Source organism: Lithobates pipiens, unplaced genomic scaffold (genome assembly GCF_037356315.1).
Source record: "Lithobates pipiens isolate NorthernLeopardFrog02 unplaced genomic scaffold, aLitPip1_a1.2 Scaffold_1, whole genome shotgun sequence".
Lineage (NCBI taxonomy): Eukaryota > Metazoa > Chordata > Amphibia > Anura > Ranidae > Lithobates > Lithobates pipiens.
This window is the reverse complement of record NW_027507685.1, coordinates 10,853,567-10,867,830: the sequence shown is the minus strand read 5'-3', so window position 1 is coordinate 10,867,830 and position 14,264 is coordinate 10,853,567. Positions and strand designations below refer to the sequence as shown.

Here is a 14,264-nt window from a genome sequence, read left to right as displayed (position 1 = left end):
CATCAGTCCAGGCACCTGACTTCCAAAGTCGGGATGACGTGGTGCCTGGACTGAACTTGGTGACGTCAGCAGAGAGCAGACTTCAGACCGCTCTCTGCTGAAAATGGGTCACAGGAGTGCAATTCGTTCTGACAAGCTCAGGCGGGACTTCTCCTTTAATGACATTCTTCTGGTAGTATGGCCCTTTAAAATTATTCACTTTTACAAAGTGGTGCTATTACTGCACCAAATTAAAAAATAATTACCTACAGTTCGTTTATAACAAAACTGAAGGTAATTAGAACAAGATATAACAGTGCCTGTCTCTGTATGCTGTTTAACACGTGCCATATTTGCTAGAACTACCAACTTCCCTCCCCAACTATCATTGCCACTGGTGGATTTCTGCAAAGTATTCACTGAAGTCACTATAACTTCTCAAGATAATGCACTTTGTCACCATGTTGTTTCACTTATGGACTCTTAACACGTTCACCTTGGTGGATATACGTATATCAATTTTTTTTTGTATATTTGGATATAGTGTTGTCTAAAACATAGAATCATTAATAGTGTTAATTTATGCAGAGTTTTTTTCACTATTAAAGTTGATTATATTATTTACACTGGTAAAAGATTATATAGATATTGTCATAATCTAAGCGCTGCACCTTTTTTATTATTCCTGGAAATATGGTTAATCTGGTTAATACCTTATATGCCGTTTCTCTAACTGCCAAGGATTTTGTAGCTTTGTGTAATTATCTAGCATTGTTTCCCAATCTTCTAGAGCAAACTGCTTGTCGCAGTCAGTCTCCCATTTACTGCTATATGGAGGCTCGCCAGAGAAACATGAAGCCAATGCTGTTTTGTAGAGAACTGAAATGAGGCCCTTGCCTCTAGGGGAGTCAAGGCAGAAGGCTGTAGGTGGGGAGGATGAGATAAGACTAACTTGAGAGATATAAAAGTGTCTTATTTGTATAAAGTGATAGTGTTCTCTAAGTAGGATTTGTTTTTGTGCACGGAGGAGATCAAACATGGAGAATGTATCTCCTAGTTGGAGATCAGCTAAGGTGAACAGGGAATTGGATTTCCACCATGAGAAACTTGGGATGCAGATCAAATCAGGCCAAGTTTACATATATTACCAGTTCCAGGGGATGAGAGATTGTGTTACCATGGAATTAAGGGAGGTAAGTTTGTGTGAAGAGTTGGAGGGTGACCATAATATATACAGGTGGCAATAAGGTCTGATGGAGTTGGATTCAAACCTGACCCAGGGTACCCTTGAATCCAGGATATTCCACTGAGCTGTCTGGGAAAAGTGAGCTGCTAAGAAATAAAACCAAAGAATTGGTAGACCTAGGCCCCCTGTGATTTGAGATTGATATAAAATGTGTCTGGAAAACCTGGGCTTTTTGTTCTGCCAGATAAATCTATTAACATCCTGTTGTAGCTGGTCAATAAAGGATTTGGGGATAGTGATAGGGAAGGCGCTAAGCAAATATTAGAGTTTTGGTAAGAAGGTCATTTTGACTGCCGTGACTCTCCCCAAAAATTAAATGTGATAAGAAATCCAGATTTTAAGCAAGTTCTGAAGTCAGGACACACATGCTGAATAGTTCGCAGCAAAAATGGAAGACAATTGTGGTGTGATGTAGATGCTAAGATAGGGAATTTTGTCAGTTGACAATTGTAATGGGAAGGATGTTTGGAGTGTCTGAGCAGAGGGTAAATTAATGTGGAGTGCAGTGGATTTCCTTATATTTACTGTAATTCCAGAGATAGAGGCAAATTTAAATAATATGGTGAATAAATTGGGTAGGGAGATTCGGGGTTTGTCCTCATACATGCAGAGTTTAAAGTGGGAGGATTCAATCGCATATCCGGATATGTCTGGGTGTTGTTTAATAGCAATTGCTAGGAGTTCAAAGGCTAGGGCGAAAAATAAAGGCAACAGGGGGCATCCCTGACGAGTGCCTCTACCCAGTGTGAAAAAGTCAGAGTTGCATCCCGGCATTGTAATTCTTATTTTGGGATGGTGGTAAAGGGCCTGTACACCCATTAGAAATTCGTCCTTGAAGCCCATACGTTGTAAGCCCATAAGTAAGGCCAGAGCACGCCATCGAAAGCCTTACTGATGTCAAGGCTCAATGGAAGGAGGGGGGGCATTTATGACACAACCATTATAGTCTTTTCTGTTATAAAAATACTGTCTGTCAGCAGATTTTAACCACTTCAGCCCCGGAGGATTTTACCCCCTTCCTTACCAGAGCACGTTTTGCGATTTGGCACTGTGCTGCTTTAACTGACAATTGCGAGGTCGTGCGACATTGCACCCGAACAAAATTGATGTCCTTTTTTTCTCACAAATAGAGCTTTATTTTGGTGGTATTTGATCACCTCTGCGGTTTTTATTTTTTGCAATATAAACAAAAGAAGAGCGACAATTCTGAAAAAAACCCAATATTTTTTACTTTTTGCTATAATAAATATCCCATTTAAAAAAAAAAAAATTCCTCAGTTTAGGCCGATACATATTCTTCTACGTATTTTTGGTAAAAGATATTACAATAAGCGTAAATTGATTGGTTTGTGCAAAAGTTATAGCATCTACAAAATAGGGGATAGATTTATGCCATTTTTTTTTTACTAGTAATGGCGGTGATCTGCGATTTTTTTTCATGACTGCGACATTATGGCAGACACATCCGACACTTTTGACACATTTTTGGGACCATTCACATTTACACAGCGATCGGTGCTATAAAATTGCACTGATTACTGTGTAAATGTGACTGGCGGGGAAGGGGTTAACACTAGGGGGTGCTGCAGGGTTTAATTATGTTCCCTGGGAGTGATTCTAACTCTGGGGGGAGGGGACTCGCAAGGGGAGGAGACCAATCAGTGTTTCTCTGTACTGAGAACACACCATCGGTCTCCTCTCCACTGACAGCACATGGATCTGTGTGTTTACATACACAGATCCATGGTCCTGCTGTGTTCCTGGGCAATTGCGAGTGCCCGGCGGACATTGCGGCCACCGGGCACGCGCACCGGGTCCCGAGCGATGCTGCGCCCCCTAGACGACGGGGAATGAGAGGACATCATATGATGCCCACCCAGGATGAGAGATCCCATCTGCAGGCGTCATATGACTATACACCGGTGTTGAAGTCATTAAATAAAATGACTTTACTACCACTTTAAATCAAACAGTAGCCAATGAACATTTTCTAAACATTAAAGAGGAAGTAAACTCTCCCACTCTGATGCTTCTTTTCATTTAGTCCATTATAATAAGTCATTATCAGACTATAGCCACTGTAATCCAGCCCAAATCGCATATTACTTACTGTTTAAAGAAGCTTTAAAAATCTTGTTTCCAGGGGTTAGGCAGCACCATCTTAAGTATTGTTTTCTGAGTCCACAGTGGAGTGTATTTCCGCCCTTACATTGAGCACTTCCTGTACTGTTAACCAAGCCTCCTTCTCAATCCAACGTTTCTATGGCAACCCTGCTTCCCTGTTCATAGCTGACTTGTTTATTTCATAGTATTTACTTGTGCCGATGTCTAATGTTTCCCTTTGTCAGACTTATCAGCTTCAGCTGATAAGACTGCAGTAATGGCCAAGTTTAGACGGTATGTGAGGTCACATGGTGTGTAGGAGGAAGCTCTGAGTGATTAGCAGAGTTCAGTGTTGTGCCGTAGGAAGTCCTGATAACAGATAGATAAGACATGTGACATGCCTTAAATCAGGGGAGATCTGGGCATGCTCAGTGACTTCATTCTACAGAACAACAAGGATTACAACAATACTAAGCAAGTAAGGAGATATCTACAAGCAGTGTTCATTAGGGTTTTTTATGCTGATGTACATGGGATAAAGTTGTGGGGGAGGGTTTACAACCACTTTAAAAACTTCAAATCGGCTGTTGTGTTAAAAAAAAAAAATCAACCAATGAAACCGCTGGCAGTGCAAATCACCAATAAAAACGATTCTATGTGTACTTGCTCCCGCGTAGAGCTGCAGGTAATTATATGGGTATATTGGGAATCATAGGGTGCTCCACTATGTATCTGAATCTAAAGATTTATTTTTTTAGAATTCACTGTCGCTGGTTATAAAATAATGCGGATAATTTCCCAATCGCTGCTACTACTTTAACAAGGTTCAATTAGCACATAAAACTATCTAGCCAATCAATATTCACAAGATTGGCTACCCTGTTACTGTTTTCCAAGTAACCGGATACAATACAGCCTCCAATAGTAACATTTGGAACATAGTGCTGGAATCCCGTACATAACTGATTTATTTTTTTACATGTGTCCAAGCACTGCATAATTATTGCAAAACACGGCTCTGGGCACGCCAGGCTTATGCTGAATCATTGGCACAAGGCAAAATAACAACATATTTTAGCTACAATTTCTGATGTTGATATATTAAAAAGAGATATTAATAGACAACATCAACATGTTTAAAGCTGAACTACACTGAATTTTAGCACCACAAACTTCAAACACTACTTAATTCATTTTTTACCACTTCAATACCGGGCACTATACAGCTTCCTGCCCAGACCAATTTTCAGCTTTCAGCGCTGTCGTACTTTGAATGACAATTGCGCGGTCATGCTACGCTGTACCCAAACTAAATTATTATCATTTTGTTCCCACAAATAGCTTTCTTTTGGTGGTATTTGATCGCCTCTGCGATTTTTATTTTCTGCTAAACAGATAAAAAAAAAAGACTGAAAATTTTGGAAAAAAATGTTTTTTTTGTTTCTGTTACAAAACTGTAAATAAGTAAGTTTTCTCCTTCACTGATGGGCACTGATGCTGCTGCACTGATGGGCACTGATAAGGCATCACTAATGGGCACCGATGAGGTGGCACAGATGGGCACTAATATGCGGCACTGATGGGTCACTGATAGGCAGCACTGATATGCAGCACTGATGGGTACATATATGGCCACTGAAAGGTGGCACAGGTGGGCACTGATGGGTGGCAGGGATGGGCACTGATGTACACCAATAGATGGTACAGATGGGTGCCAATCAGTGCCAAACAATAATGCCTGTCAATCAGTGATGTCCATTGTGGGCACTGATTGGCATCCATTGTGGGCACTGATTGGCATTCCTGGTGGTCTAGGGTGGCATACCTGGTGGTGACATCCCTAGTGGTCCTAGTGGCATCCCTGATGGTCCAGTGTGGGCATCCTCAGGGGGGGGGGGGGGCTGCACTGATAATCAAACAGCACAGACCCCCCGTCAGAGGAGCAGCCGATCGGCTCTCCTCTACTCGCATCTGACAGATGCGAGTGAGGAAAAGCTGATCAACGGCTCTTCCGGTTTACATCGTGTTCAGCCGTGATTGGACACGGCTGATCACATGGTAAAGAGTCTTCATCAGAGACTTTTTACCTAGATCGGTGATGCTGGGTGTCAGACTGACACACCGCAACAATGATCACTGCGATGCACACAGCGGCTTGATATCCTGGCGACGTCATATGGCGTCCAGTCAGGATATCGAAACCACTTTGCCGCCGTCATTTTGCTATATGGCGGGCGGCAAGTGGTTAACCACTTAAGGACCGAGCCTCTTTTTTACACTTGTAGTTAAAATCATTTTTTTTTTGCTAGAAAATTACTTAGAACACAACCAAACATTATATATATATTTTTCTTACACCCTAGAGAATAAAATGGCGGTTGTAATCATCCCTTGTAATAGAAAAAAAAGCATGCAGGACCTCTTAAATATGAGATCTGGGGTCAAAAACACCTCAGATCTCATATTTACACTAAAATGCAATACAAAATAAAGAAACAAAAAAAATTATCTTTTAAGAGCCTCCCATGCTATGAAGCCGAGAGGGGGACATCTTCCCCTCAGTCATCAGGCAGGCATCCCCGGGAGAGGACCCAATTGTCTCCACCACTACCGCGGGGCCGATAATCAGCGGGGACGACCGGAGAGTAGCAGGTGGGCACCTCTCCCGCCACCGATAAAAGTGATCTCATGGTGAACATGGCAGGAACACCACATTATCTTAAAGAGAAACGCACGCCGTCCCCGAAAATACCAGGGTTATGACAGCTATTTGCTGCCATAACCCCGGTATTTAGCATCAAACTACTGATGTACGGGTACGGCGATTTGTGTGAAGTGTTTAATAATCAAAGCAAACTCCATCCATGTCTCCATGCATTATTTTGCTATTAACCACTTCAATACCAGGCACTTAAACACCTTCCTGCACAGACCAATTTTGAGCTTTCAGCGCTGTCGCACTTTGAATGACAATTGCGCGGTCATGCTACACTGTACCCAAATGAAATTTTTATCATTTTTTTCACACAAATAGAGCTTTCTTTTGATGGTATTTGATCACCTTTGCGGTTTTTATTTTTTGCTAAACAAATAAAAAAATACCGAAAATTTTGAAAAAAATAATGTTTTTTTTTGTTTCAGTTTCAAAACTTTGCAAATAAGTAAGTTTTCTCCTTCACTGATGGGGTTACACTGATGGGCAATGATAAGGCGGCACTGATGGGCACCGATGAGGTGGCACCAATGAAGTGGCACTGATGAGGTGGCATTGATGGACACCGATATGTGGCACTGATAGGCGGCACTGATGGGTGGCACTGATGGGCGACATGGATGGGCACTGATAGGTGGCACAAATTGGCACTGATAGCTGGCACGGATTGGCATGGATGGGCATGAATAGGTGGCACAGGTGGGCATGGGTTAGTCGGCACAGGTGGGCATGGGTAGGTGGCACAGGTGGGCATGGGTAGGCGGCACAGGTGGGCATGGATGGGCACTGATAGGTGGCATGGATGGGCACTGATAGGCGGCACAGATGGGAACTGATAGGCGGCATTGTATTATAATATATTGTACTAATGGATGCCAATCAGTGCCAATCAATAATGCATGCCAATCAGTGATGCCCATTGTGGGCACTGATTGGCATCCATTATGGGCACTGATTGTCATCCATTGTGGCACTGACTGGAATCCCTGGTGGTCTAGGGTGGCATACCTTGTCCTGGGCATCCCTGGTGGTCTGGTGGCGTCCCTGGTGGTCCAGTGTGGGCATCCTCGGGGGGGCTGTGCTGATAATCGATCAGCACAGACCCCCCCTGTCAGAGGAGCAGCCGATCGGCTCTCCTCTACTCGCGTCTGACAGACGCGAGTGAGGAAAAGCCGATCACCGGCTTTTCCTATTTACACTGTGATCAGCCGTGATTGGACACGGCTGATCACGTGGTAAAGAGTCTCCGTCGGAGACTCTTTACCGAGATCGTAGTTGCCGGGTGTCAGACTGACACCCCGCAACAACGATCGCCGCGATGCGCGCCCCCAGCGGCTCATAATCCTGATCACGTCATATGACGTCCGGTCAGGATTATGCAGCCACTTTGCCACCGTCTATTTGTTATAGGGCGGGCGGCAAGTGGTTAAATACTTTAAACCCCCTCCCCCCCAGTATTTTTGGCACAGCCATCTTTAGTAAGGGCAGATGACTCATGGAGTATTTACTCGTTCTGGAATCCATCTGCCTTTAGCTCAGGCATGTAGGCAGGAGGGTGTGTTTAGCTGAGAGAACCCTTCCTCTCCTGAAGACTCCTGGGGTAGATTACATAATTTGCTTAGATCTGGAAACCAGGAATTAATGTAACTGAAGAAATGTAAAAAAAGAAATAGAAAATATGTAAAACAAGTAAATATAATAGATTTTCCTATCTACAGTTGTGCTCATAAGTTTACATACCCTGGCAGAACTTATGATTTCTTGGCCATTTTTTAGAGACTATAAATGATAACACAAAAACATTTCTTTCACTCATGGTTAGTGTTTGGCTGAAGCCATTTATCATCAATCAACTGTTTACTCTTTTTAAAGCATAATGACAACAGAAACTACCAAAATGGCCCTGATCAAAAGTTTACATACCCTTTGTATTTACTAATGCTAGCAGCATAAGGATTACAAATAGTGTTGATTAAGAGTGAAATTCCGCTTTAAATTGTTTATAAAGTCACACTGTGACTTTACTGGTATCCCCTCCGGATTATGTTGTTAGTAACTATAGTGTGTGTGTGTTTTTAACCACTTAAGGGCCGAACCTCTTTCTGAGATTTGTTGTTTACAAGTTAAAAACAGTTTTTTTTGGTAAGAAATAACTTAGAACCCCCAAACATTATACATTTTTTTCCTAACACCCTAGAGAATAAAATGGCAGTCATTGCAATACTTTCTGCCACACCGTATTTGCGCAGCGGTCTTAAAGGCGCACTTTTTAGGGAAAAAATACACTTTTTTAAATTAAAAAATAAGACAACAGTAAAGTTAGCCCAATTTTTTTTTTTATATTGTGAAAGATAAAATGGTTAAAATTAAAAACACTAAATACCTTTTTCCCACACCACAGCTGTGCAATCAAGTGAACCCCCTCCAAACTTCTTTGTCGATTTTAGCTGCGGGAGGGGCTGAGATTCACACTGTGATGTCAGCTAACCAGCAGAGGGAAGTCATGTGACCTCACAGCTGCGGTGTAGGAAAAGGTATTCAGCCTTTTCTTTTTAAAAATGCACACACACTATAGTTACTAACTGAGTAATCCAGAGGGGACACTACTAGTATTTTTGCTGCATATTGCAACTGAATAGCAGCAGGAGGGGTGGGGAGGGGATTGGTCCTCACGCTGACAAGCAGGGAGGGAGGGGGAGAGATTTTGCCTGCATTCACACCTGAGCACCTTTTAGCTTGAAGCTTGAAGCTCAAAAACGCTGGAGGAGAAAAAAATCAATGATTCTCTATGGAGCTGGCTCACATCTCCACTCCAAGTCGCCTGAAGCCAAATGCCTGAAGCTCAAACAAGTTCTGGAGCTCTTTTTGTCGCTTAAATCGGGCAGATGTTGGCTTTTTTAGCAGGTTTCTATTCTCATAGAAATGAATGGAAATGCTCCTTTTGCACGTATTTGTGTGTTTTTTGCACAGTTTTCTGCCCAAATTAAAAATTATATTAAAAATAGTAGTAATATATATATTATTATTACATTATTATTATTTATACATAAACACCCAAACTCAAACAAAAAACATACAATAATAATAGAAATAATAATAATAATTTATTTTGGTGTTTAGTTATTTATTATTATTTTATTTTTAAGGAGTAAGGGTTAATGTTATGGGTTAATTATTTATTTGTTGTTACTTAGTATTCATTTTTTTTTATTATTATTATTTATTTGTGTATTTTACATGTATTTATTCATTTATTATTACTCATATAATAATAAATAAAATAAAATTAAAATAAATAAAATAATGTCAATTAACCCTAACCCCAGCTCCTAATCCTAACCCTAACCTAAACGGAACTCGAAGTCCTTACCCTAATGAAAAAAGCATTATAATGATTAATAATAATAAAAGAAGAAACAAAAGCTAATGGAAAAGCTAAAAAAGCTGAAATACCTAGCAACAAATGATGCAACAGGTTTTCTCTATTGACTAAAAAAAAAAACACAAAATGCCAAAGCCCAAAAACGCTGCATACAAACACGCAAGTCAAGAAAAAACGCTGGAAAAGCTCTCAAAGACATTACGTTCAGATGTGAATGCAGCCTTACAGCAGAAAGCGGGATGAAGGAGGCAAGTAACCTGACCACGGTATCGTGGCTCAGCAGCCATGATTACTGTAGTCAGTACAGACAGGGGGACAGAGGAACAGGCAGGATCAACCAGGTATATTACAACATAGAAAGGGGCATATTACACGGCACAAGCACTGTGCTATAGATTATGCCCTAAAGAAAGAGAATCTTTTTTTTTTCTTTTAGGGTTACAACCACTTTAACATTCCTAACATGAACTAATATAAAATGAAAATACATATGGAACATTTTATGTATTTAAACAAAAAAAATATATATAGTCTAGTCTGAGAAAATTGTTTTAGTCCCAGTTTGCTCATTTGCATGTGTGGGCAGTACACCGTTTTCTCACCCAATCATTACCCGCTTGGATGCTTGTCATTATCAGGCCAAGTTTTCATTGCCTATCCTGGAAGTTTTTATGGTTCCTGAACAAATGGATTATTCCGATTTAATTAACACATACAGTATATGGCCAAACAGGGACTAATGAAGTGGGGGAATGTTCACAGCAAGGACATAGACCGTTTCTGTCTATTTAAATTGTATCTTCTTATAATGCCATCACTTTTATATTGGATATCCTTGGTGAAAAGGACAGGAAAGGTCAGAATCAGAAGATGCAGTAAAAAGGCAGATGCTTACATTAGGAAATGGGCTTTTTCCATTTAATTGCTTTTCCAAATCTGTTGCCATCAGACAATGAAGTCAGAGATGACCACAAAACAAGAAAACATCAATACCAGTTTATTTAAAACTCAGATACAATATTGTATCTGTTATCTTTTTATAGCACACATGCTAGGACGGGCACACAATACCTACTCTGCTGGCATGTGATGGCATTGGCTGTCATTTACAGCTTCCTTGGCTTTCAGTTACTAAACTTGGCCCACCTATGTCCCAGGCGTAAGTGAAAGCGGGCCAGCAGCTGAGGAATTTGGTGCTCCGAGCTGACAAAGCTTGCCCCCCTCCTATCTGAATGCCAGCCAGCCAAGAAGCCTGCATGCCTGCGCACAGAGTTTCCCCCAGTCTAATTGTTTTGCAATTAGCATTAGAATTGGTGCATCCAAGGAGAGGTGGGCAGTGTTTAACCCTTTTGTCAAAGTGTTTTTTAAAATAAACCCACTGCTACCAACATAAGCTTCATGTCTGTGGAAGAGAAAAGGTCAAAAGTTGCACTTACACCAATCCTGGGGGTATTTTGCTGCAATGACACCAGTTCTGGAGGGACTTTGTCTGCAATGACACCAATCCTGAGGGTATCATTCTGTACTAAAACCAATCCTGAGGGTATCATTCTGTACTGACACCAATCCTGAGGGTATCATTCTGTACTAAAACCAATCCTGAGGGTATCATTCTGTACTGACACCAATCCTGAGGGTATCATTCTGTACTAAAACCAATCCAGAGGGTATCATTCTGTACTGACACCAGTCCTGAGGGTATCATTCTGTACTGACACCAGTCCTGAGGGTATCATTCTCTACTGACACCAATCCTGAGGGTATCATTCTGTACTGACACCAATCCTGAGGGTATCATTCTGTACTGACACCAATCCTGAGGGTATCATTCTGTACTGACACCAATCCTGAGTGTATCATTCTGTACTAAAACCAATCCTGAGGGTATCATTCTGTACTGACACCAATCCTGAGGGTATCATTCTGTACTGACACCAATCCTGAGGGTATCATTCTGTACTGACACCAATCCTGAGGGTATCATTCTGTATTGACACCAATCCTGATATATTATACTGTACTGACACCAATCCTGAGGGTATCATTCTGTACTGACACCAGTCCTGAGGGTATCATTCTGCACTGACACCAATCCTGAGGGTATCATTCTGTACTGACACTAATCCTGAGGGTATCATTCTGCACTGACACCAGTCCTGAGGGTATCATTCTGCACTGACACCAGGGGTGGACTGACAACTCATGGGGCCCCGGGCAATAGGAGATTATGGGGCCCCCAGGCAATCCGAGATTATGGGGCCACACAGTATATACACACACAGTATACAATCACACAGTATACACATACATGTACACACAGTATACACATACATGTTTCTATTGGCTGAAAAGGTACTGGAGAGGCGGGGCAGCTCTAATCTCAGGATTTTTCGACCAAAAGGATGTCGGTAAGGGACATTTCAGAGACAGATGTAAAAAAACACAGATTTTTACATACTGTCCCTGGTTTTACTGAGGCTGGAAACCCTCATGGGGCCCCTTAGTGGCTCAGGGCCCTCGGGCAGTGAAAAAGAACAAATAACATTTAAAATATCATCCTGTTTAATAAACATATAAAGAATACAAAAGACAAACAACACCTATATTAAAATACAGATTATGCATATCACAGTAATAGCGTCTTTAATAACTTCTCCGAAAAGTGGGAAATTCAAAAGCGCATGGGGGTCTCCTCAACTAGTTTCGCTGTCTGAAAGCTGCTTCCTCAGGAGGATATCTATACAGAATATAATGAGTTGATATAAAACAAATAGACAAACAACAGCAAAATGTAGATAAACATAATAGTCAATAGTAATCATTCCATAGAAAGGGAACAAAAGAATCAGCTCACACCTGACTTCAGGTACCCAAACAAAATTTATATCTTTTTTTTTTTTTTCATTTTTGGTGGTATTTGATCACCTCTGGGTTTTGTATTTTTTATTATATAAACAAGATAAATTTTGAATTTTAAAGTGTATTCTGCTACATGTTTTCGTTAAAAAGACATTCCCAATAAGTGTATATTGATTTGTTTCTGTAAAAGTTAGAGTGTCTACAAACTATGTGATACATACTGAAATTTGTATTTATAATAGTAATAGCGGAGATCAGTGGCTTATAGCGAGGTGGAGGGAAATCTGATGCTAACTGACACTTTGTGAGTACTAAACTGCCACTGAGATCACCAGGGACATTATTACAGTGATCAGTGCTAATAATATGCACTGTGCTAATGATACTGGGCAGGAAGGGGTTAACATCTAAGTCAATCAAGGGGTTAAATATGTGCCTAACAAGTGTTTATGTGAGTACTGTGTGCTGCTTTTACTGGGGATCTAGCTGTTTTCCAGGGACTGAAAAAGCACCAAGATCACTTGTCACTGAACACAGCTCGGTGTTTACACTCACAGAGCTGTGTTCAGGGATGATCAGAGCCAATCTTCGGGTACCGGCAGTCAATCACTGGCCAGGACCCGGTGATTGGCATGTGCTGTGATGAGCGCACATGCCAGCTACTCCGAAATACAGAATCACGTATATAGTATACACGATTCTGCACAGCTGGCCTGCAGTAAATGTACAGTGCACAGTCAGCAAATGGTTGAGCAACATCCATTATTCAGCCTAATTTAACCAAGCCACTTTTTGCCACAGTGTACATAGCATTCCTGCAGGTCCTCATATCCCTCAAGTAGAAACGGAATAGTGACGGCAGAAAAAAAGACAGAGTAGCCCATGGAGTCTGCCCGTTTTTTTGTTGTTTTTTGATTTTTTCATTAGCCCTTGTACACACGGTTCGACATTCCGGTGGAGAATGTCCGATTGGACCATGTTGTCGGATAATCCGACCGTGTGTGGGCTCCATGGGACTGTTTCCATCAGAATATCCGACAGACCAAGTTTGACAGCTGGGATATAAAACTTTCCGACAACATGATCCGATCGGACTTTGTCCGATCATGTGTAGAGAATTCCGATCGGACAAAGTGCCCCGCATGCTCAGATCAAATTCCTAGACCAAAGCTATTGGCTACTAGCCTGAACGTAGTCCTGTCGTAACAAAATAACGTCATCACGTTCTGAACGATCAGATTTTCCGACAACTTTGTCCGACCGTGTGTATGCAACACCAGTTTCGGACAAAATGTGCCAGACAAAATCTGACAGATTTTGTTGTCGGAATGTCCGACCGTGTGTACAAGGGAATAAAGTTTTTGCCTGAGTGTAGGTCTATGTTTTTTCCCAAGCATGTTTGAAGCCATTTACTGTTGACTGTCTCACTACCTCTGCTGAAAGTTTATTCCAAGCAACAGCATCCCTGTTTCTCAAGATCTAAAGTTGGGAGGTATGGTGGGTGTCTGGAAATCGGTAGCCCTGTCTGGCACTTCTTTTATCAACATTTTTCAGCACACTAGGTTAAATGGTTGTCTAGGCCGGTAATATGGTATTTATGTAGCACAATGTATTTTCTCTGCAGTAGAATGTTTGAGTATATGCTTTACATTTTCTGTAAACCTAATTTCTGTTTTCTGCTTCTTCTTCTCCTCCTGCTGCAAACCTGATTTATTACATCAGAAACAGAGATACAAGACACAGGTAAGCGAATCACCGATGGAGCCATTTATAACTTTATTGATTTGGCATAAAAAAAGAGATGAAGGCTGTAATATATTACTAATCTAGTCAACATTTGAGGAAGGTGTACATAAACAATATTCAAGTCACAAAGAGATTTCCCTCTAATTCCTTTTATTGCCTTACTCTAAGTGTGACATTAAGTGTTCATGTTTTCTTCCATTAATCAATCATTCATATAGAGTGTCCAACTGCAATGC

At 41.2% G+C, this 14,264-nt stretch overlaps 1 protein-coding gene across 5 annotated transcripts in view; it reads left to right on the top strand.

Annotated features, from left to right (window-relative positions):
* The window catches only part of TENM1 (teneurin transmembrane protein 1), a 912,904-nt gene that overhangs the window by 696,686 nt on the left and 201,954 nt on the right, over window positions 1–14,264 (top strand). For all 5 annotated transcript variants that reach the window (XM_077478732.1, XM_077478724.1, XM_077478714.1 and 2 more), the window contains one exon: window positions 14,005–14,025. In XM_077478732.1, the coding sequence (XP_077334858.1) occupies window positions 14,005–14,025 (21 nt within the window). The remainder of the gene's footprint in view (window positions 1–14,004; window positions 14,026–14,264) is intronic.